The sequence below is a fragment of the Carya illinoinensis genome, chromosome 7 (genome assembly GCF_018687715.1).
Source record: "Carya illinoinensis cultivar Pawnee chromosome 7, C.illinoinensisPawnee_v1, whole genome shotgun sequence".
Classification (NCBI taxonomy): domain Eukaryota; kingdom Viridiplantae; phylum Streptophyta; class Magnoliopsida; order Fagales; family Juglandaceae; genus Carya; species Carya illinoinensis.
This window is the reverse complement of record NC_056758.1, coordinates 41591155-41615963: the sequence shown is the minus strand read 5'-3', so window position 1 is coordinate 41615963 and position 24809 is coordinate 41591155. Positions and strand designations below refer to the sequence as shown.

Genomic DNA, 24809 nt, shown 5'->3' with positions numbered 1-24809 from the left:
GCCAGATTGGTCTTCCCTATAGAATATATTTCCTTTCATTTTCTTTGCTGTGGTTGTTTCTTTGACTGTTCCTGATATGAAACCATGCCACTAGCAGGGGTGAAAAAAAAAACTGATTAACCGTTAAATCGGATTGGACCGAACTCATATTGGACCGTTAAATCAGATTGGACCGAACTGGTGGGTATAATCTAGTACCAGTTCCATTTTCTCAAAATCGGTTGAAATCGATCTAGTTTCAATTTTCATTTTTCTAACACGGAATCGAATTGGATTAGACTGGTTCATATAGATATATTGATTAGCACCAAATGTCCAAGGACAACGCCATGACTAATCCTAGAGGTACACGGGCACTCGACAAAGAGTTTTTCCCAAGTGCACCTTGAATAATTCAAGGAAAAATCTTCCAGTCTAATGGCCCCTAAAAATTATTTGCACATGAAGAGATTTGAACCTTAGACCTAGGGGAGTATACCGTCAAACCCAAGACCTTTACCACTTGATTGTATAAATATATTAATTTTTTATATTGTATAAAATATTTTTTATATGATTTTTTATATTATATATATTAAATTTTAAAATCTTATATAAATAACTATATATTATCACTACAGTCTATTATATTAATAGTAATATTAATACTATATTACTATATATTATAATATATTATAATATATTACTATATTATATAAAGTATAATATAGGGGAAGTGCCAACTTCTGGTCATAAGAACCAGAACAAAACCTAAAACCATCAAGAAAACGATAAACTTATTGATTTTATTACTGGAGTACGTAAATTGCCATACACCCAGAAAATGTCCAGGTGAGAGATAGAATCAAAGTCAGCCCGCGTCAAAGCTTTTACTTTAATGTAGCCAGGAGACTTGATCTGTTTCCATTAAATAGCATAATCGTTTATCTTGCAATCATTAGCCAGGAGACTTTAATGTAGCCGCCACTTAAGTTAGCTTACTAGAGGTGCGACGGCGTATTTTCAGATGGCCAAACCTCCCGGCACCAGGTGATGAGCCTTCGAAGACAAATGGCAAATAGCCTGTTGCATTTTTGTATCTCTGTTGAATCTGGAAAATCAAACAGTATAAACTTCTTTATTTCAGCCCAATCTACTTAGATTCATCAATAAATGACAACCTCCCACTGAATCACCAAATAATTAGCACTATAGTAGCCACGAACAACATTTGAAAAAGCCATACAAATCAAAGCTCGAAAAAAATGGTTCAATTCAGTCCGATATAAGTTGAATCAGCCAAAAACTGAATCGTGATTTAGTCCGTTTTCAACCGATTGGAAATGATTGCTACCGATTTAAATCTCTTATCTATTTTTAATTTCTTGTACATTTAACTTTTTTACCATATTATTCAATAAGTATCACAGAAAACTTGAAAGATAAAACATATAGTTCTTTATTTTTTTTAAGTGAACAAAAAGATTATGAGATGAATAGTACTTTGTATTAAATTTTTGGCTGTGCATGAAATACAATATTTGTCATGTGTTTATTACTTGATGATCTTTATCTTCTTGGTATATGAGAGGCAAAAAGTGTAGACAATTGAAGTTAAATACATAAATTACATACTTATTAAAATTATTTAGATCCATATCATATTTTTATTGAAACTCGTCAATAAATTTAAATTTTATACTCTTTTATACATGATATTAAATGCTTGAATTGCATTATCTATAATTTTTAATACTACTTATTAACATTAAAATAACAGATCCAAAATTGTCTTGAATCGCCCTACCCGATTCCCATTTTCCAAACCTTGATACAAACAGCTCACGTGCTAGTATTTAGATCTTTTTGGATTGGAATTTTCCCACAATTTTCTGATCCAAACACCTATAATTCGGAGAGACATAGATATAACATGCGTGCCCTCATTGCATTTAATGTTGGGATCCATACTGTGCCCAGATTTTACAGAGGCTATATCTATCTCTCTCCAGATTTTACAAAGTATTTGGACCAAAAAATTGTAGAGAATATTAATCCGATCTCTGACCCCAACCGGGAGGGGGTTTTGGTTTGATTGAAGTGAGGAAATGGATTGAGCTGAAGAGGTTGTAGATTAATTTAACATCGGAATATTCTGTTATCTTATTCAACGTGAAATTGGAGAGGGAAAAACGACAGGTCTTCTGATGCTTTCATGCGTAGAATTAAACATTTTTCTTTCCTTAAAAGAAAAGGAAAAAGGAAAAAGTTTACCTCAATAATCTGTTGGCTGCTTCGCAGACAGTTCTTGCCAACGACGCAAACAGTTCCACCAGAACCTCCACCAGTAATTTTGGCTCCATATAAGGTCCCATCATCAGATTTACTATGCTGCATTGCCTGTACTAACTTTGCAAGCCTATCGGTCCCATCAGAGCCAAGTCCGCAAGCACTATAGCTGTAGTGACACTGCAAAAGATGGTAAAATGTGAAAAACCATTTCCTTTATTTTTTTTCCAAACATGCGGGAAAGGAAAAAAAAAAAAAAAAAATCAAAATGAGAATCATAACTCCAGAATTTCGCTTCATTTTCTTTTGAACCGGATTAAGAAAAACTCCCATTTTAGACATGGTTGGAGAAAGGGCTGGAGATATGGTAGGAGAACTTGCTTGATTTTAGAAACCATCACGATAAATCTGTCTCCCAATATGAATCTAGTCTTGGATAGAATGAAGACAAGGCACCTTCCAACTCAGCCAATTTGATAGACTTCATCCGCAATGGGTAATCCATTCACCAACTTCTATCATTGACTTCAAATTTGTAGGGGGCATAGAATCAGTGAAAATCCAGAGAAAACTCAGCCTCATCCACAAGGGGGCCAAAGATGGTCACAACTTAAATCATTTCTTGTTGTAATGTAAAATTTTGAACCCATTAGTCCTTAGATCTACTTCCAACATTTTAATTGCCATCATCACTATTTAGTCAACCAATTATGTAGGAAAAAACCATTCTGTCATTTACATAAAGTTCAATTTTTTAACGATTACAAACACGAATCTCTGAAAGAACAGTTTAACAAATAGGATATTGTTCTTGACATGCCGAAAGCACTCGCCAAATAATCATGTCAAGATTCAAGTTCAATTGGATATCCATTTATTTATACGTTAATAAGCTCTATAAAGGTTCTGAGATACCTAAAAAAGAAGATTTTTTTTTTTTAAAAAAAGGTTCTGAGATACCTTAATAAAATATTCATTCATGAAAGGAATAGAAGGGGATGAATTTTATTCGATGTCACTAGCTTCCATCACACCATCACATTATCAGATGCATGCCTATATATGTGCAGAAGTGGATTTCTCAAACCAAGCTTAATCAACCAGAAATTTCAGTATACCTGATACAATAGTTCTCCAAGAGCTGTAAGTTGCTCGTCTGAGGTTGCCGAGGTTAGAAGTGCTTTGAAGGCCTGTAAGTCAAGTAATTGAGGGAAGTAACTCAGCTGGTATGCAATACTAGAAATCAAAAGTTAAAATAACACAAGGTATTCGCAGCACTTCAAATTTCATGTTAACCATAGAGCTTGACACTTGTGTCAATGGAGCAGAGTGAGATAACAGGGATTTATGGTTTGAATCTTGCAAATATGCAAGAAACAGAGCAATTACCCTCTAAATTAGAAGGCAACAACAAAAATTCATAAATAGATCTATGAATTGATTTGTACCAATCTAAATTAATCCATGTTATATCCATGAATCAAATTCAATTTTCTAACCATAAAAAAACAGATTGACTATTCCTAACCTTGACACGGAAATTTTCATATATTGGATGTTTAGCAGCCGCTGTCACTCCATAATTACGCTTAGGATCAATTACTGTGACAGAATCATTGTGATCAGCATATTTCTCCAGAAATTTCTCGCCAAGCATGGACTCAGGAAGCATCTTAGCATAAAAAGCCTCATATCTGCGCAATAGAAGTTCCAAAGGAAGAAAACATATCAACTTCATAGTTGGAGAACCAAAAACGATCCCACTTCAATTGGAGCATCTAGTAATTAGAGCAATAATTTTGAGTCCCAAAGGTTGCATCTGAATAAGGGGCAATAAGGTGCAGAGAAAAGGGAGGGGAGAGCAAAGGACCGCCGCTGAACTAGTGTTATTTAAAAGATCTCAAGAAGGGAAACTCTTAAAAGTGGACATACCTGTGAGGTGACAAGTTACACAAATAATCTAATGATGCTTCAGCTTCAATTAGTTCAACACCACCATCCTCCAATTCATCTATGTTTTCCCCACTAAAGCTTGGCAATGACTGACAGAACATAGAAGATGCTATAGACTTTATCATCTTGCGACCCATAAAGGCGCCAATTCTGACGGATCCATAGTCTGCACCACCAACACTGCCATAGAAGTACCATGGAACTTGGAATTCAAAAACTTTCAAACAGATGAAAGAAATAAAAATATAAGAATAATTATGGTGATACAGGATGGTAATAACTCTCAAAGGCTTCAAAAGAAGAGTGAAACCTGAAAACAGAACGACTGGGTGGGACCTGTCTGACAATAACTATTACACCACAATAAAGGGGAGTTTTATGGGGGTAAATCTGTTTCATACATTTACACGAAAGCACACTTCATTATCAACATATAATAAACATGTGGATCCAAAATGGAAGCTTTAGAAGAACAATCCAGCATAATTTCAGTTAACCCATCCATAAAAATCAGGCAAGCATAGCATGAGAAATCAATTTCAATTGTGACAACAGGCATAAATGCATCAGATTACAAAACATAGTGATAGATGCATTACCTATGTCGTATTCCTGAGTCAATTCCCCAAAATCGGATATGGCTAGGAATTTCTACAAGCCCAACAATCTCAGCAGGCTGCATGAATTTAGGCATCATTTTTTTTATCTGTAAAACAACCATATCGCTGTTATCTTTACAGAACTAGTGGTGCTTACCTGGCAAACCATTGCTAGAAGTTTGTTGGCTTCACCACAAGCCGAAGTCATCTGGTCCATCACGCCACATGGAGCTCCAACAATGTGATTCTCCACCTAATAAACAAAACAAAATGATAAATGAAGTAACAAAACATTCACACACAAGGTACATAGAAATTAAACATTCTAAAATGAAGGGAAGAATTTTCACCGAAGTTTATAATAAAAAGTCAAACCTTTTGGCAGAGCAAAGCAAGATCTCTGGCACTGATGCTTAACCCTGCAAAGTATAGTTGAAGATTTTAAGTCGATTGTTTCTCCAACTGCTCCAAGGAAGAATAGGAATAAGGAGCACATTTTCTTCTAAATTAATCACACACAAAGAATATCCACTTTGCAGTAAAATGGAAGGGGGGTTGGTGGAGAACCAAGAGAGTATGTTCAGTATTTAAATTTTACACAAGCATACTTCATTAAACTGCCATGTTTACAACCTGAATTCATAGCAGAATTCAGAGAAAACCTAGTCATATATTTGCCTGTTGTATTGACTGCAATACTTCAGTATTAATCATTTATGCTGAGGTACTTTATTAAATTGAATTTCAAGCTCAAACAGGCCACTTTCCTCTGTGCATTCACAACTCTCAATTGATAATTCCATTATACAAGCCATTCTAAAAATTGACAGTTAGGTCCAATTTTCAGCAAGCTGTCTCATGTCATGCTTTCATGCCACAAGCTTCACACTGGTAAATGAATTTCATTTTTAATCCATCTACAATATACTCAGGCAAGTCCTGCCTTATTTCTTCTGAAAAATTGTCTTAAAGGAAACTCTAGGCCATGTTTAGATTCCAAAATTTTTCAGAAATTTTTTTCAACTTCACAATCTAAACATCTTTTAAACACCAATTCTACTTCCAAAAACTAAATTTTTATCTATTAATTAGCCTTAAGTTTCCGTGAAATAAACAGAAAAAAATACAAAATCCAAAAACCTTTTTATCCGAGTAATTTTTCAAATCTACATATTCACTTTCATGAACTCTAATACAAAACACATCTTGAAAACTGTTTATCCAAAAAACTTCTCATCCTTTTCTTTTGGTAAAAAAAAAAAAAGGAAAAACTTCTCATCTACCTGCCCACTTCCACAAAAACCAATAAGTAACGCATCTAAATTTTTTTTTTTCAGGAATTCTCAATAATAAAAATTTTTACTTACCAGACGCCCTAACTTCGCCACAGCTACATTTCATTTCAGTGCTTGGGTTATATAGGTCGTATATGAAGTCTTATAGCTTTGAGCCTTGAACCAAACTCACACATTCCGCAGAGTGAATTACTATGCCAAGATGCACCATGGTCTCCCCCCCCCCCCTCTGCAGGCTCTCTCTCTCTCTCTCTCTCTCTCTCTCTCACACACACACACACACACACTCATGCACTTTAAAGAATAAATAACAATAAGAAAATAAAAATTGGTCATTACCCAGTGCTGGTCCCATCAAAGCCACTGCTCGAGGTTATTTGTGTATAGTCATAACGTTGGGCATTTTTGCATTCATTGCACCTCAAACTACTATGAGAGTTCCCTAATTTTAAGAGCGATTCTACAATAATTATTGCTAAAAGAGTCTGTTGAAGTCTACCTGTTGAGGCAGCTCATGTTTGTATAAAGATTAAACCAGAAAAAGAAGCCTTCTCAAATACTTGATCTTACTTGTCCTTAAGTTATATAGAGGGATGTAACACCTAATCCTCTTTTTCACCTTCTAGATATGTGTATCTCTTGTATATTCCCTGTGTACTTGAGTTGACCCTTTTATGCCTACCAATAAAGATTCATTACTTAACAAAAAACTACTTAGTTTCTAATCCCCCCTTCATGATAGAAGCAAAAGTCACCACCAAGAAAGAGGAAAAAGCTGAGTAAAAAAAACTATGGAATATTTGAATACATAATTACCATGAGCAGCAGCCAGGGCAGACATGCTAGCAACCTCCACAGCGGCAGAAGAAGATACACCTTTGCCTTCTGGGACTGCAGAAGAAACCTGTATGTTTGTAATATTGGGAGATTAAACATGGCCATTGTACACACTTGAAATTTAGCCCGTAGTAGGAGTTTTTGCAGTGTCTTTGAATGAATCAAAATATACTAAACATATAGGTAGCATCTTATACCAGCATACTGATACTGTTTTCAAAGCGTACACCAAGTTCTGTCATTAAAACCAGAATTGTCCCTGCAACATATGCTGCCCACCTAAAACAGGAACCATTTTAGTTGCATAGAATGATAAAACCACAGATAATCAAACAAAAGAAGATTAACCTACTTTTGAGATGGATCCCGGGCAAAATACTTCTTCGCCTTTTCATATGACATTGGCTGCTCTCCATCCATAAAATCAGCTAAGTCCATGTCAAAGGTTGGGCCACGATTGCTTAATTCAGAACCATATGATACCTAATTTGGCCAAAATGTTGAGATAACAAAGATTTTATTTTTATTAGACAATTTTATGATGAGGCGTAAAAGGACACAATCAAGTGCACCAGCGTGTATACAAAAGAAAACAACCAATTAGGAAGTAATGGAAAAACAAAGAGACAAAAATCAAGATAAGTAGAACAGCCAAGACTGTTCTAAGCTGACATCCGGACAAAATGTTTTTCCAGCATTATGGACCTAAGTTCATCATCTGTCTTCTTGCAATCTTCAAAATTCTGATCATTATGTTCATCCCACACGCACCACATGAAGCATAACGGGACCAGTTGCCGATCTTCCACACTACAATAGCCAACATTCTGACTTCTCCAACATACCAACTACCCTACTACTTTTGGGGCATACTTTTTTTGCAACTTCGCTCGCATCAACAAATGATCAGTCGTTTCCTCATGCTTCTTGCACAAGCAGCACCAATCCACTAGTAAAATTTTCTTTCTCAAATTATCCATAGTAAGGATCTTTCCTAGTGCAATGGTAATCCGCATAAGATTTAACTAATATCAATACAGATTTCCCACTGCATAAATGTTAATAAAATCGAATAATTATCTAGGTCTATAAAATTTTTGTTTTCAGAGAGCACACTTTATGCAATAAGCTAACTTTTGTTTTTGACGAGTATACCATAAGCCGATTGTAACTAAATCTCAACCACACTAATAAGCAAATTATATGTGCATTCTACTACTAACAAGCTCTCTTTACTTATGACAAAAATAAATAGTTAAAAATCCTTCTTTGTCATCCCAGAGAAGAAGAATAAACCACCTTTTTTAGATGATAATATTTAAAAGTAAAACTTCATCTCCATTCAAATGCCTATACATACTATTTCCAGGACGGGTGTCAATCCTTGTCCTTTGGCTTGCTGTCGAGCCAAGGCATGGTTCCAAAGCCTATGTTTACTTGGATGATTCCTTTGCACGGCAACATGGCATGCTTCTCTTATTGGCAGCTGCAAGATGAGAGCATACAAAGTTTCATAAGAAGAGACGTGGGAGGAGTAAGGGAGAACATAATCATATCCATGAACTTCAAAGGAGACAAAGAAAACAATAATACCAGCTCTCTCGCATCTAAAAAGACTACTACTAAAGGAGTCATGCTTGATGCAAAAGGAAGGCCAAATTTGCTACATCTATATCAGATGCTTATCTAGCAACATGGTTATGACTGAAAGCTGACAGTTGTGAAGAGACTTAAGTTTCATAGACCATGTTCAATTTTAAATAGAAAAATATAAATGAACATGTTGATACAAGCAATACTGGGAAGCCACACTATGTGACAATGATAGTGCAGATAGACACCAAATACAATGACACATATAATGAATGCCGTAACCAACTATTAAGATAAGAAATGGGTGGACTTCTTAAAAGATAATTAATCCCACGAAAAAAGAAACATCTTTGTGATTAAAGTCATCCAATAGAATTTTCCCCTAGCGATCGATATAGAATATACAATAAAAACAGTGTAAATTTCAAATTCTTTCAACATCCAAGTGAGTCTATGGTCAGCATTCTCCTGTACCAGAAAAAGGCATCCTCTTGTGTCTCCCCCTATGGAAGGGCTGACATCCCAGCTAGTGGTCGAGCTATTGACCATGTTTTGGTGGAACCCCTGTGGGGGTTTAAGAAATTTAGAAGTTTGAAGGACAGCACCCCTACATTTAATGTGATGTATTTGATAAGTGTGAATTGCTCAAACTTTTGAAGATAGAGAAAGGATGGTGGCAGAATTAAAAGCTATTATATTCAGCATCCTCTATGCTTGGCTGACTGATCACCATGGCTTCTAATTCTCTAGTTTTCTAGACTTTGAAGGTTTTCACTCCTCTTCTTTGTAGTTGGATGTTTCCTTTTGTATACTTCATAAATACTAGGGTTGTGCCCATCTGCACTTCTCAGTAAAATCGCATCACTAATAATACAAAAAAAAAAGGAATTAAAAGTTATTGATTAATATATTAAATTCCTAACTTCAGAAGCCCATCCTTAGTCAATGCGTCTCGTCTTCACTTAGTTAAGGAAACATCACATTTTGAAATAACAGTCAGTCAAATGATCTCAAGAAGGAAATAGTTGCTAAAATCAGAGCTGATAATTCGGTATGCAGCATCGGTGAATATGGGTGTGATCGGTCCGGTACGGGGAGGTCACGGACTGAAATTTTTGGTCCACCCTTTTTGCCGGACCGGACTGTTAGCCATCGGTCCATGAACTTTTTTTCCTCTTTTCTTTTTTTGGCTAATAAATTAATACAAAAAATTAATTAACTTCGTAAAATTAAAATTAAGTAAAATTAAAATTAAGTGAGCTCTTTAATGTGGATTATGCAACTAACTCATTAAAAAAATAATTAATTATAACTATATTTATGATGTTAATAGTTACTAACTTGGTACTCTTCAATATTCATAATGGCCTATATTAAAATTCTAACATTTTATATGGTTAATGAATATTAAATAATTTCATTGTCCATAGACTATTTATGCTTACTTGAAAATTATGTATCTTAAAAAAATACCTAATTACTTTAATTTGGTGTAAATATGAGAGTACGTATCTATGTATAATAACATATATTATCATATGATATATTAGTTTTTTTATCCATGGGTATCAGGGCCAGCTTGCGCGCACTTTGACTAATCTCACGGGGCCCTAAATTAACAGTCAAGTAAACCTCTAGTGGCCCTGAGGGGACTCGAATTGGTGACCATTGGAGAGCAAACCCAAGGCTTGACCAACTGAGCTACCTCTCAGGGTTATTGATAGTTATTGATAGCATATATTACCTATCTGGAAAAAATAAATAAATTAAATAAAATAACATTGATAGCATATATATTTTTACATTTTATATGATTAATGGTGATAGATTAAATGAAAATTACATAATTAACTTATACAACTACTATATAAAATAATATAATATATATAGATATTTAAAAAAAAATTATGTAAACATTTCTGTCTAATTCGGTCAAAAAAAAACCACACCCAAGACCGGACCAAAAACCGAATTTTTCATACACCATGGATTGAGACCAACCAACATGATTTTCGGTTTGGTACAGTCCAGTCGGTTTTCCCGGTTTGGACCTAAAATCTTTCACCCCTAATAATTAATTTGGGGTTATACTCAATCTATCAATAGAAATATCATTTTGTGTGGGATAATTAATATGAGCTAGAAGAGTTATTAAATATGCAACACCAAAATATGTTATGAAAGACATACCAGAATCTAACTTTGAAGAAAGATAAAATTTGAGAAAAAGAAGGCAATAGATAGCAATAATATTAAAGACATAAAACTAGAATTAACAAACTGATAAATCTAACCTGCAAGACAAGACTTCCTGAATAGTCAGCAATCCCTCCCATAACATCCAACCTTCCAGGTGCTCTCGCCACAAAGATTTCCTCCTGAAGTGAAAATTTAGAAAAAGGAAACAAAATGAAATCATTCAATAAATTATCAAGATGCCAAATTACTTGAACACAGAAGCAGATGGTAGACTAAACAAATTTATTTTGACTCCCACAAAAATGTGAAGGGCAAATATTTATCCAACACGGCCAAACATTTTTTACTTCTCTCATGGTTACAGTTTCCTAAAGTAACCGTATGATTTCAAACAAAGAAACATTCAGTTATATCAATTACCAAATTGAGGGTCTACATGGATAAGAAACATTATCACGTGCTAACTTCAAGATAGGTTGAAAGAACCATAAATGACAGCAACGGATAATGTATATCTTGCATCAAATTCATATAGTTCTATACTACATCAGTAGTGCACCATGTAAATTGGGATTTCCTCCTATATATCTCTTCAAGAGATGTGGTTTTGGGGAGAAATGGTGTATGTGGATTAGATGGTGCATTTCAACAACCAGATTTTCAGTTTTGATCAATGGCAACCTAGAGGGTTTCTTTAACAGTTCTCGGGGGTTAAGACAAGGAGATCCGCTGTCCCCACTTCTTTTTGTTATCATCATGGAAGCACAAAGTAGGATGTTAACAGCCTTAGTTAACAATAGTTTTATGGCAGGATTTTCAGTGGGTGAACTAAATAGGGGCCTTATCTCGATTTCTCACTTACTTTTTGTAGATGATACTTTAATATTCTGTGAGGCAGAGCAGGATCAACTTAGTACTCTGAAGGTGCTCCTTTTATGCTTCGAAGCACTGTCAGGGCTGAGAGTAAACTTTGATAAATCAGAGTTAGTGCCAGTTGGAAGTGTAAGTAATACTCGGCATTTGGCTTGCACACTTGGGTGTAAAGTTGCTTCTTTCCCCATGACTTATCTGGGATTACCGTTGGGGGCTGCATCACAAGCCTTAGCAATCTGGGATACAATTATTGAGAAAATAGAACGAAGATTGGCCCGGTGGAACAAATTGTATTTATTGAAATGAGGTCGGGTGACCCTTATCAAAAGTACTCTATCTAACTTACCTACTTACTTTTTATCATTATTTTCTATCCCAGCATGCGTGGCGGCACGGCTTGAAAAACTCTACTGGGATTTTTTATGGAGTGGGATGGGGGAAGAATTTAAGTTTCATCTAGTCAGCTGGGATAAGGTGTGTAGACCAATTCCTTCAGGACTGCTAACGATAAAGAACTTGGGAATAGGGCTGTTCATCCGGGTTCCGACCCGGAAATCCGGGTATACCCAACCCGGAACCCGGATTTGAAATCTGGGCCGGAACCCAGACCGGGTTAGCCCGGGTCAAATCCGGGCCGGAACCTGTAAAACCCGGATTCCGGATTCAAACCGCTTTTTTTTTTTTTTTTTTTCCTGCTGTATTTGTCCTCTGTGGTCTGGAGGGTCCCACCCTATCCTAACAAAGCCTGCGGTCTGGGCGGTGAAGAGCTGACGACGGCAGTCACTAAACTGCATCTCCAAGAGCTTCCACGGTGACTTCAGTTGATTCTTGTGTCGGCAGAGACCAAAGGAATACATGGTGATTTCTGCATCTGTAATGCTGCTCGGTAGGTGGTTTTCATGGTGAGGAGATGGTGTGGAACAGAACTGAAGTTAAGGAGAAGACGTGTAAAGGAGTTGGGCAATGATTGAGAGTGCTCTGTTTTGGATACCAGAAACAGAGATGGTGTTGCGACGTCCTTCTACGGGGGTTACGATGGCGTCTTGCTGGCTGAGCAAATGCAAACGAACACACAACCGAAAACCCAGGTGACTGGGAGGACGAAGACGAAGGCAATCTCGAGAAGACCATTGAAGACGAAGACCACGGAGACAAAGACTGGATACCTTATTCGGACTTCAATCGGGTCTGTATAGATGCTCGATGAGTCCGGAACCGTAATCGTCTTGGGAAACACTGTCTTCCTAAGGGCTGAGCAGGTAAGATGAACGAGAGAGAGAGAGAGAGAGAGAGAGAGAGAGAGAGAGAGAGAGAGAGAGAGAGAGAGAGAGAGAGAGAGAGAGAGAGAGAGAGCGCAGTGAGATTAAAAGGGAGGGGTGGATAACGGAAACCGGGTACCGGGTTTTTAATCCGGTACCCGGATTTTAAACCCGTACCCGGACCGCATAGGTCCGGGTTTTGAAATCCGGGTTCATCCGGGCCGGAACCCGGAACCGGAATCCAGTTTTCGGGCCGGATAAAATCCGGCCCGTATGAACAGTCCTACTTGGGAATGTTTAATCAAGCACTGTGGAGAAATGGCTTTGGAGATACAATGTGGAACCGGAAACTCTCTAGAAACTAGTAGTTGATTGTAAATATGGTCAGTCTTGGGGAGGTTGGTGTACTAGAGAGGAGAATGGGCCTTTCGGTGTAGGGATCTGGAGGCGTATAAGACAAGGGTGGAGGGTGTTTGCTAACCATACTAGTTTGGTGGTGGGGGAAGGCACGTGTATAAAATTTTGGAGGGACATCTGGTGTGGGGAGGCAGCACTAAAGGACTCTTTTCCATCAATTTTCTGAGTGGCATACGATCAAGAAGCTTCGGTGGCGGATCTCATGATTCATTCAAGAGACCAAGTCCAATGGAATGTTACCTTTACTAGAGCAGCCCAAGATTGAGAATTAGACAGTTTTGAGGCTTTCTTTTGTTTAGTGTATTCCAAGAAGCCGAATGGACTGCACGTCGACAAATTGTGGTGGACACCAACGGGTAAGGGTATTTTCTCAGTTCACTCTTTTTATAAGTCCCTTACATCTTTACCAAATTCTCATTTCCCATGGAGAAGACAGTGGAGGAACAAGGAACCTCCCAAAGCACTTTTCTTCACATGGACAGCAGCCTTAGGTAAAATTTTGACTACCGATAATCTACGAAAGCGACGGATAATTATTTCAGATTGGTGTTGTATGTGTAAGAAAGCAGGTGAGACAATGGATCATCTTTTACTACATTGTGAGATAGTCAGAGTCCTTTGGTGCGAAATTTTCAATCGAATAGGCCTAAACTGAGTGATGTCTGCTTCAATGGTTGAGCTATTGGCCAATTCGGTGATACCGGGAGGTGCTCCACAAATCAAAGCTATCTGGAATATGGTCCCTATTTGCATTATGTGGTGCATATGGCGAGAGTGGAACAAGCAGGCATTCGAAGAGAAGGTGCATACACTAGAGGAGCTTCGCGTTTTATTTTTCAGCACTTTATTTCATTGGGCTATTGTTATAGACTTTAATGGCCTAAATGTACATGATTTCCTTATGTCCTCTATAGCAACCTAGATAGGTCTTATCTCTTGTATACCTTCTTGTGTACTTGGGTTATGTCTATTCCTATTAATACTATCATTTACTTGTAAAAAAAACAAAAAAAGTAGTTATCAAGTGCATATTGTCCTGACCAACAAATGCTAGTAGGAAAAACATTCCAGGGAGAAGTAAACAAAAAGAATATTCAGTCAAAATAAACATGACCTCCCAATTGAAGAGTCCAGCAGCAGCCTTACGCTCCCGTATCTGGCGTTTCTCAGGAGTCCTTTCAGACTCAGATACAACATCTAGTTCTGCCAGGCTCTTTAAGAACATTATTGTATCTGGAAAGCCTTGAGGATCCCCATGAAGAATCTCAAAGTCTTCGGTGCATCTTGGTTGAACAAAAAAAGAAAAATTAAACCAAGTAGGCAAATTCATATCACAAACAAACTAAAAACCATTAAAGAGAGAAACTCACGAGTTTGTTAGGTAGCTATTCTCAGACTTCTGGTAAGTTGGTGATCCACTAGAAATACCAAGTTCATTTTCAGCACTTGCATACCATTCTGGGATTAAGATATCTCGTCCTGGGACCCTTTGAAGTTGATACCCAAGAATGATAGCATCACGCAATCTCCTTGCCCCACTAAGCTGCAATTTGGTAAGGTAAAAATAGAATTAGAACATGAGTCAAACGTTAAATTTAATGAAAGCCAGAACCCAAATAAAACATTATAATGATATCAAACATTCAAATACCTTATCTGATGTATAGTTTTTACCAATAGCTGTCTCCTGCAGGATTTGAGCTGCTACCTATAATTATAAAATGCATCAGGAAAAAATTGTGAAATCAATTTGTATCAACTTTAAAATAACAGGAACTTTTTTTATAGGTATAAAAAAACCTGGAAACTGTGAAAAACATAAACAAACGATTGTAAATCTATGTCCAGTGAGAATTAGAAACAAATCGGTAGTTTATTGTTAGAGCAATATGTACTAGAAAAGCAAATATGAATAGTTCTTACAAATTATTTCAAGATTCAACACTTCCAGCCCTGTTAAACTGGCTTAAAGTATAAAATTAATTCAACAGTGTTTGTGGTCCATTTTTGCAGATTAAGTTGTTCATCTTTCAAAAAGCTCAGGTGTTTCTACATATTTCCTGTATGGTTTGTCACAATGGGAAAGATACAATCACTGCATTGATAACCCTTTTCCATTCAGCTGTTTACTTAGTAAAGCCAAGTTATCATATATCTTGTTTTTAAGATATATTTCTTTTAATTTAAGATAATCCAAATCCACATCCCCAATGCTCCCAGCAATGTGGTAAAGAAAAATATTCACAGACAAGAAGAAATTTTATCATGTGAATAATTTATACTCTCACACCCACAACAACTAAGACAAATAAGTCTTGGCTTTTAATAATTTTTTTTTAATCTTTTCTTCTTACTTATCAAAAACAAATTTTAATCTTTGGCTTTTCTAATATATAGAGAAATTACCATCACATTGGAAGTGAATAGGTGTGCACTGTCCTGATTGGTCCATATTCTTTGAATTGACAGCTGATCCAACTCTTATGGCCAACAAAAACGAGCCACTAAGGTCTCGTTTGGTCATACAATCGTTTGGTTATACAAATGAGATGAGATGAGATGAAAGTTGAAAGTTGAATAAAATATTATTATAATATAATTTTTTAATATTATTTTTGTTTTGGGATTTGAAAAGGTTGAATTGTCTTTTGTATTTTGTTTGGGAGTTTTGGAAAGTAGTAATTATGAGATGAGATGGTTTGTGAAAACAAACTAGGCTTAATGCCTCGTTTGGTTATACAGATGAGGTGGGATGAGATAAGATGAAAGTTGAAAAAATTATTGTTATAATATTATTTTTGTTTTGGAATTTAAAAAAGTTGAATTATTTTTTGTATTTTGTTTGGGAATTTGGAAAAGTTGTAACGATGAGATAGTTTGTGAAAACAAACCAGGCCTAAATATACACTGATTGGTGGTCAGAAACCAAACTGAAATGCATCGATTGCTGTCAATGTGATCCAGTTTGACCAGCTGGTTGGAATGAGTTTCAAGTTTTTGTTTAATGCATTTGGATCCATCATCTCAATGAGCCTGTTTAGCCTATTTTCGATTTTCTAAGGCTTCTAGCTTGGCTCATTTTAAGTTCATCTGTTTGGCTCAAATTTCCTGTTTCCAATTGGATCTTCTCAACAACCAAAGAGAGATGAAGAAAGTCACAAATCAAAATTTATGTGAGATGTGAGATTAAGTTTTGCTTCCCGTGATTAAAATGCAGTTAGAATTTGGTCAAATATTACCATAACTAATAGTGATTACTTTTTTTTTTTTTATAAGTTAAAATATTTTATATATCAAAGGGAGTAACCAAGTACACTGAACGTATACAAGAAAACACCTAGCCCATAATAAAGCGCCCCTAATGACCCAAAAAAGCCCTTGAAAAACAACCCAAAATACCCAAAAAATTACACTGAACCTCAACCCCTTGTTTCCCATAGAACTAATACCCAAGCCAAACCCCACTAATAGTGATTACTTAAGTGCACAATGATAAAACAACTTCAGTAAAATGGAGTCATAAAGCATGAGTGCAGAAAAGATTACCTCACCACCATTGATGCCTCCTTCATAGCAGGGTTTCAAACTTATTGCACGTTCAAGGTAAGGTTTCCAGTGTCCAGTGAGTAAATCCCTTCTTATCATCTCAACACCACCTTGATAATACTGTTCAAAACAACAATTATATCTCAACTAGTATTAGATTCTCATAAGCATTCCCGAAAGAGATGAGGACCATAAGTAGACCAAAAGGGAAGGGTAAAGGAAAAAAGAAGGCAAAAGATGATGATGATGATGATGATGATGATGTTGAAATAAAGTAAGTAGTTAAACCTCAAGCATATTTCTCAAAAACGGCTCTTCATTGAAATAATCTCTCCGAACAAAGACAAATGGTAACTTGTATGCAAGGGCTTCACTGACAGTTCCATATCCAATTTTTCCTGAAACAACGAAGGTTCATTCTATTAGATATAAACAGATCCCTTTGTTTGAGGTCAGTTAACAGAAAAAACTTCATACCGACCAAGCATACAATCAGATGCTGCCATAAGATCGGGTGTATAAGCATCTTTTGCAAGCTTCACAAAATTTGGTGGAAGATCCTGGGTGTCAGAAGCACCACAAACCTGAATATACAAAAAAAAGAAAAAAAGAAAAAAAGAAAAAAGGACACGGTGTAAATGTCAACACCAAATCTTGCACAACCGTACAACTATGTCAATTACAAAGGACATTTAAAGAAGGAGAAGGATGTAGGGTATGCGCCACAAAAAATACCAGGCACAACCAACCAGAAGGTAGGTACTCCTCTTTCAGATTCCAACCAGCTGGCTGCAAATGAGACACGGTATATACAAGTGCAATGAGAATTTCAATAAGGAAGCACAATCGTTAAAATTCTGAAAAAGAAGTGCTAGTATACATCTGATATGTGAGGCAAATATTGTCATGCCAAAAACACACCCACATAAAGAGAGGAAAAAACTGATATTATTGTTACATATCTCTACAAACCCATTGAATAGAAGATGTATTCCAGGGTATGGACTTGGACTAGCTCAAACTACCAGCATTTTGTCATCAATTTTCTAGGTCTGAGAACTATATTAAGCCAAACACAAGCAAAATCTTATGACGAGCGTGCAACTAGATTTCACTGCCAACATGGGACAGGCTTAGAGATCCTGACGCACGGATTGTGCTTCAACAATTAGTTCAGCAAAAACATGTATAACAGAAGAAATTTTTTGGAGGTGACAGGTTATGCAGCCACAACACAGTTCTATCTATCAATGGAAAATAAATAAAGAGGGGCTGGGAGAGAGAGACAGAGAGAGAACAAGAATCATCCATCATGCATCATTTGTAGCCATTGACTCGTTCCAAAGAAGACAAACCTCAAAAACGAAAGCATCCAAGTAACTAACCATTACATTGGTCAATCAGTTACTCACCTGTCCACCAAAGTTTAGGATAACTAGCTTCACATCCTCCCCAATTCCAAGCTCCTTCCTCACCTAAAACAAGGATTTCGTTCAAAAAGAAAAAAATAAATCATGAACTAAATGATGCAACGAGAGATTTAGCAGGGTTTTGGGAGCCAAAACCTCCTTGCGGGATCTGTGTAACCTCCTAACAACCAGAGGCACATCAATAACATCACGGAAAGCAGGCACTGCAAAGTAAAAAATATTTGAAGATCAGTGTATCTAGTTGAGGAGGATAAAATGAGCACAATCAAGACCATTTTCCTTATCAAACAACATACTTGGGCAATATCCTGGGAGGCGGATTAGGAACTCACAATGGGAATAGTCCTCTGCTATCTGTATCAATTTTCAAGCAACTGAAAAAGTTTAGAATGACATAAATAATGCAGAAAACACTAAAAGGCTGATATTATTACCTCATGTTATACTCGTTTTATAAAAAATAGATGAAAATTTACAAATGATATGCCCTTTAAAGAAATAAAACTCTTCCCAAGATGCTCTTAGACTGGCCAAGAAAGATAAGTTTAAGTTTTGGAAAATTGCGGCTTCAAAGTTAGGGTTAATATAGGAAGTTAATAGATGCTTTCATTTTCGAAAGTCACATCTACATTGGAACATCCAAAAAATGAAAGCATATAGTGCACGACAGAGAGAATGTTCAAAATTTTTCTCAACAATGGAAAAGGTAATCGGTGCCAAGAGGCTAGTAAAGTAGTAACTGTCTAGAATTTTGGTTTATATCTTCCCAAGGCAAGGTCATTAAAAAATTCCCAAAATGACAAAAAATAAGTGTTTACGTACACCAAAACTCCCTTCCTGGTTACTAAAAAACTTTAGTGAGTTCAGAATAAATTGGTAGTATGGCGGTATTACTTACTGAACATAGACATCAAGTTTATGATCTTATTTGGGTATAACTTCGTTCTACATTTGTGACTTGGATAAAGAACAAGAATATTTAATTATGAGTATGCAATGTTGGATTTAGAGTTCAATGACATGTTACCATGGCACTCAACTCTGGGTGGCACTAAAAATACCCAAGCAGCAACATTTTTATGGCTTCGTGCCAAGAAACATTGGACCAGCTTTGTGTAGCCATCTCCCGTTTGTTTTTTTTTTATTTTTAGTTCTCAATAAACCCATTTGGTGTATTTGTTAGGGTCCCCCATCTCCACCATTTGCACTACCCTTTAATTTAATGTTTCTCTCGCTCATAGAAAAAGAATTGAGTATGCAAGACCCAAAACAATCATACTTGTATTTTATCTGATTTTCCAAATGATTCTCATGGAAATTTCAACATCAGCCGCCACTCAATGCACCTAAAGCACGTCATTGTTGGAGGAGTTTTGCTATTTTCTTGTTGAAGATAGTTTCTTTATGTTTTGACAATGAGATAAGAAATTATACCAAATCAAATAAAATTTGGTCAAATAAAACAAACCTAAATAAGATGCAATCAGCAATTGAAGATGCATCTTTCAATAATAAATAGAAAGATTGGAAAGAAAATTTCGGTCACCTCCCACACTATGGAGCGATGATGATTTCCAGCATCCATGACATACTCTGCATAGATGAAGTCCCAACTGCCAATAGTAGGGAATATGAGGGTATAACAGCTTGCAGAAAACTGAAGAGCTCTATTCAGTGCAATAACTCAGAAGGTCGGGATGATTATTCACCAAGTCACTACTTTTTTTTTATAGGTAAACGATTACTATTCACCAAATCACAGCTTGTAACATATAAACCATATTCCACTATATAACTCTTGTCTAGTTTAGTTACCACAGATAGTTTTCTATCAAATGGTAGCAGTTTAGGATGAAAGCCAAAGGCAGATTTCGGTAGATTAAATATAGGGCAAAGCTTGATGCAAAATACCAAAACAGAATATTTTTTTTGATAAGTAATCAAAAAAAAAACCCAGAACCAGAATATATCTATGGTCAATCCTGCGAAGAGCAGAAACAAACATAACAAATTGGATAAAAGCAGCAAGAGACTATGCCAAGTAGCAGGTGTATGAAGTAAAAGAGGTGATGGGTTCTTCAGACTTCAGAGAATCCAAGAGGATATGAGAAAATAATACATGTACACACACACACACATAAGAAAAGGGAAAGTAAAGTACAAATAGATGTGAATCACTTCCATGATTTGCTTTTATCCCATTGCAGTTCGTAGCTTGTATTTTCGTATACTTCCTGTGTACTTGGGTTATGCCTATTTACTTGTCAATAAAATTTCTTATTACTTATCAAAAAAAGATGTGAATAACTAAGCATAAAATTAGGACTGAAAAGAGAAAAGCGGGAAGTTGGAGAGCATGAAGCATCATTAATTACCGAGGTTCAATAGACATTGATCAACAGCATAATTGCTAGTTAGATTAATAGCTTCACTGTTCTTCAAGCAAGTGTAAAAGGTATGAACATTACTCAAAGAAAGCATTGAGCTACTCCATTAAACCTATATTTAGTATCTTAGATCATGAAAAATGTTTAAATCCTTGAAAGTAGAAATTGCAAAAGCACCACAAATTGAGTGACCTGAAGTTCGTGACACAAACAGAGCGAATTCCAGCATCAGCTGCTGCACGACATGCAACTGGAACAACATCCGAGACCTGTTTTTGTAGAAGCACAAAAAATTGTCAAAGGCATTCTATTCAAGTCTATAATTAAAACAAATTCCCAGAAATTAGATCATAGCATGCAAAATAGGCAAGTTGATACGATGAAAATGCCTATAAAACTGATAACTAATTCACAAACAAATAAGAGAAGCCTCAAAGTACCACTAAGTCAGCTTTGATGGAGTTCAGCCATGCTACTTCTGTTTCCAAAATAGAAGCCCGGGGCAAAACAGCTGTGACTGAATACTGGAATACCAAGAAAGAAAGGAAAGAATTTGTAAGATTTCAAAGAAGGCATACAGATATCCAAGTATCTATCTTTACAAAGGGGATCATGCACATGGACAAGGTCAATATTCAATAAAAATAATTCTAAACAATAAGTTGCAGCAACTTATTCAGTGCATGTTTGGGGTTGTGGTAGAAAATATTGCTTTTAGCTTAAGGCTTATAGCTTAGAACTTAACGTAATAAGCTCTACTATTAAAAAGTTATTTACTGTTTGGGATCTGTATGTCTAAATTACTTTCAAATATATTAGATTTGTTTGGAAACGAATTTAAAAAGCACTTTTTGAGGTAGAAATGACACAAAAGGGTATATGCTTGATAGAAATAAAATAAGTGAGCTTAATATCATCAGAAATTACAAATGCATGCAGAGAAAACTGAATTAATATTCTTGCATTGAATAAACTGCATATGTTTGTGCAGTACTGCATATACCTACAACTTGAATATGGCACGAAGAAATAATTAACAGAGATCAACTAATGAACTATTCCATCTTTACAATTAATGTAAAGAACACGAACGTATGTATAAGAGGCGATGTCCGCTAGGAGCGATCAGTTTCGTTTCAGCGTGAAGGTCTTCAACTCCATCTGAAAGTCTCGGCGTGAAGGTCTTCAACTCCATATGAGGCGTGAAGGTGTGTTCAGCTCCATCTGAAAGTCTTCAGCGTCGTGAAGGTCTTCTGAAGTCTTCGACGTGAAGGTCTTTGGAGGTCAAGAGAGACAGAGAAAGAGAGAGAGAAGGGGGGGCTGGGAAAGGGAGGGGCAAAGTTGTCGTTGTGGTAAAATAGTGAGGAGCATTTTGTAATATACATGTAACGGAAAAATAGGAGTTACTTTTTATAAAGTGCTTTTAACAAAAAGCATCACTTTGATGCTTTTGTTAAAACGCACTTTTCTAGTTTTTTTTTATTTAAAAGTACTTTATTATAAAATTACCAAACATGTCGATTTTATCATTTAAGTACTTTAAACCATTTTAAAGCACTTTTTAACTTTCAAACGCAACCCCAAACATGCTCTCAGTAACAGTTTTTTTATAAGTAACTTATTCAGTAACATTGATACAATAACTGCTCAAGCCAAAGCTTCAGACAACATAGTCATTACTAACTCGGGCGGGAATGCTATTTGTATACCTTTTCCAAGGAGGCAAGACGATCCACTGTCAATGCATCTGCCTGAACTGCTCCACAGTCCAATAAAACCTGAATTCTCACACGCCAAGAAGTAATTAATACAGAGTTGCATCAGATAACACTTCTAAAGTGGAGTTTATAGGTTTGTATGGCCACTCCCCTCAAGGAAAAGAGTAATATAAGGCATCCACTCCTTGTTTGGACAAAATAGAAATTAGAATAGGTATATTGATATGCAAAGGATTATATTTTCAGTTAATGGTCAAGTGTACTCTTTAGTTATAGTATATACTAAAATAAATAGATTAAGGTGAGGTTTGGATAGTAAGTTGAGATGAAAGTTGAAAGTTAAATAAAATATTGTTAAAATATTATATGTTAATATTCCTTCTTTTACTTATCAAAAAAAAATATTATATGTTAATATTATTATTGTTTTGGAATTTAAAAATTTTGAATTGTTTATTATATTTTGTGTGAGAATTTAGGAAAGTTGTAATGATTAGATGAGATGAGTTAAAACCAACTTTGAATCCAAATGGGACCTTAGGGCAGGTTTGGAGCACAAGATGAGATACAAAATTCTTAACTGATCTCATTTCATCTCATCTTATTCCCAAGCATAATTCAAATACAAAATTTTCAAACTAATCATTACAACTTTTTCAAACTAATTATTATAACTTTTTTAAAATTTCAAATTAAAAATAAAAAATAATTCCAACTTTTTCAAATTTCCAAACAAAAATAATATTATAAAACTATATTTTTACAATATTTTAATTTTATAATATTTTTTATTCAACTTTTTCTCTCTCCTTTCTCAAAACCTAAAACTACTATTCACAAATTATCTTCCTATTATTCACAAAATTCTATTCTTATCTCACTCCTCAAACATGTTAATCACATAGATGAACAGAGGCATTGAAAATAATCATGACTTTCCCAATCCCGGATAGATTTTTAGGAAAAGATTTCAACGGAAAGAAATAGGAAAAGATTATTTTCTTTTTCCTTTTAATGCTTACAAATTACCTTTCGTATGAAGAGGCGAGGGGACTGTATCTCGGAGGTAAAAACAAATTCCGGAGCACCAGTCACTACGTGTACATCATGCCCGGCAAGTATTAGGTGCCGGACCACCTACGTACACCACGTCGAGTAAATAAGTATCATTCTTCAAATAAAACGTTGAAATAATTTTATCTTCACGGACACTGTTCCGATTATAAAATATCCAACAGTTCTAAGAACGATAAATCTGTACAAAAGTATATCTAAAAGCAAAAACAAAAAAAAATCAAAATCTCCCTCGAATTTTTTTTAAGTCTACCAAAGCGATTTCTTATCACTATCATATCAGAATTATATCTTCCTATTCAACCAAAAATGACAAGAAAAATAAGAGAGATTGATCCTAAAACATCCAAGTTAATGCGTTGCATAATCTTGAAAACTCAAAATTAAACCAAACGGAAAATTTTAATCTAGAAGCAATAAATATGGAGAGGAAGTTCAAAAACGAAAGGAAACAGAGAGAGAGCAATGATCGGGGGAAGCTAATTAAATTGGGAAGGGCACCTCGACAACACGAGTGGCATGGCCGAAACCATGGCCAGTGACGTAATAAGCGAAGACCAAGTGATTTCTGGACGCCGAGACTCCATTACTTTCTTCCTTGATCCTCATTGTTTCTGTTTCTCCCTCTGCCTCTGATCAGAATTCTCTTTTATATAAATTACATATATATAATATATATAAAAATAAATAGCCCTAGAACGATATAAAGAGATGCGAGTTACGGATTAAAAAAGGCTCCCCCAAAAGAATAAGAACCCTCACCGGATCCTTCTCAGGAAACTCGGAGACTCCGTTAGGGAGGGTTCCGATTCTTGAGTTGAGCATTTCAGGTTTCGGTTGGTTAAAATCATGTCAGCGCCACCTCAGCTCGGTATTCGGATTTGGCAAGCCTATCCCTATCCTAGGGAGCCTGTCACGCTCGTCATTAATTCATGACTGATTCTTGCTTTTTTTTTCCTAATCGACTGATCCTTGCTTTTACTTGCCTGTTAGGCCACGCAATTGACGTGCTGGCGAAATTTTTTGAAACATTTATCACTTTTCTCCGACTTTATTTTTAAACATTATTCAAAATTTGTATATTTTAAATTTTTCTCTAATTATTATTTAAATATAAAAATTAATATAAATTTTAAAATAAAAATAATCTAAAAAATTATATTTAAAAAAAATCATCTTTATTTATTAATTTTCACAAACTGAAATACAGTACTTATTTTAAAAAATATTTTTATTCAAAATCTTCTATTTCATTTTCCAAAACCTTATCTCAAACAAAAGCTTAAAATTCTCAAACATTTTCGAACATTTTTAATATCTCAAAAAAAAATTCTTCTTGTCATCTTCACACTTCACACATT

General features: G+C 35.6%; 1 protein-coding gene across 4 annotated transcripts; it reads right to left on the bottom strand.

Annotated features, from left to right (window-relative positions):
- Positions 1 to 764: 764 nt before the first annotated feature.
- Positions 765 to 24369, bottom strand: LOC122315099 (L-arabinokinase-like). 4 transcript variants are annotated; one of them, XM_043130863.1, is made up of 30 exons: positions 24211 to 24369; positions 23950 to 24080; positions 23404 to 23511; positions 22366 to 22434; positions 21097 to 21180; positions 20849 to 20925; positions 19816 to 19882; positions 18566 to 18623; positions 18405 to 18472; positions 18252 to 18314; positions 17575 to 17628; positions 17321 to 17423; positions 17128 to 17237; positions 16840 to 16959; positions 14945 to 15001; positions 14664 to 14836; positions 14408 to 14576; positions 10840 to 10923; positions 8313 to 8438; positions 7305 to 7435; positions 7150 to 7231; positions 6932 to 7019; positions 5196 to 5239; positions 4978 to 5073; positions 4821 to 4897; positions 4201 to 4401; positions 3797 to 3962; positions 3387 to 3458; positions 2254 to 2448; positions 765 to 1090 (listed from the first exon to the last, which is right to left on the bottom strand). In XM_043130863.1, exons 2-30 carry the CDS (start codon positions 24055 to 24057, stop codon positions 968 to 970), a joined length of 2973 nt encoding a protein of 990 aa, XP_042986797.1. In that variant the 5' UTR covers positions 24058 to 24080; positions 24211 to 24369; the 3' UTR covers positions 765 to 967. The 4 variants fall into 4 exon arrangements, 2 of the variants coding, with proteins under 2 accessions (XP_042986797.1, XP_042986798.1); XR_006243944.1 differs by lacking the exons at positions 765 to 1090; positions 24211 to 24369 and adding an exon at positions 2551 to 2793 and having other exon boundaries at positions 23950 to 24201; XR_006243943.1 differs by lacking the exons at positions 765 to 1090; positions 24211 to 24369 and adding an exon at positions 2650 to 2793 and having other exon boundaries at positions 23950 to 24201.
- Between the last annotated feature and the right edge of the window lie 440 nt (positions 24370 to 24809).

Excerpts from the sequence above, each read along its gene's own strand:
- LOC122315099 (XM_043130863.1), bottom strand. The coding sequence starts at position 24,057 with ATGAGGATCAAGGAAGAAAGTAATGGAGTCTCGGCGTCCAGAAATCAC. Across the intron at positions 18,315-18,404 it reads TACACAGATCCCGCAAGGAG|GTGAGGAAGGAGCTTGGAAT; the intron begins GTTTTGGCTCCC and ends TCCTTGTTTTAG. Across the intron at positions 10,924-14,407 it reads CTGGACTCTTCAATTGGGAG|GAGGAAATCTTTGTGGCGAG; the intron begins GTCATGTTTATT and ends TTTTCACTTCAG.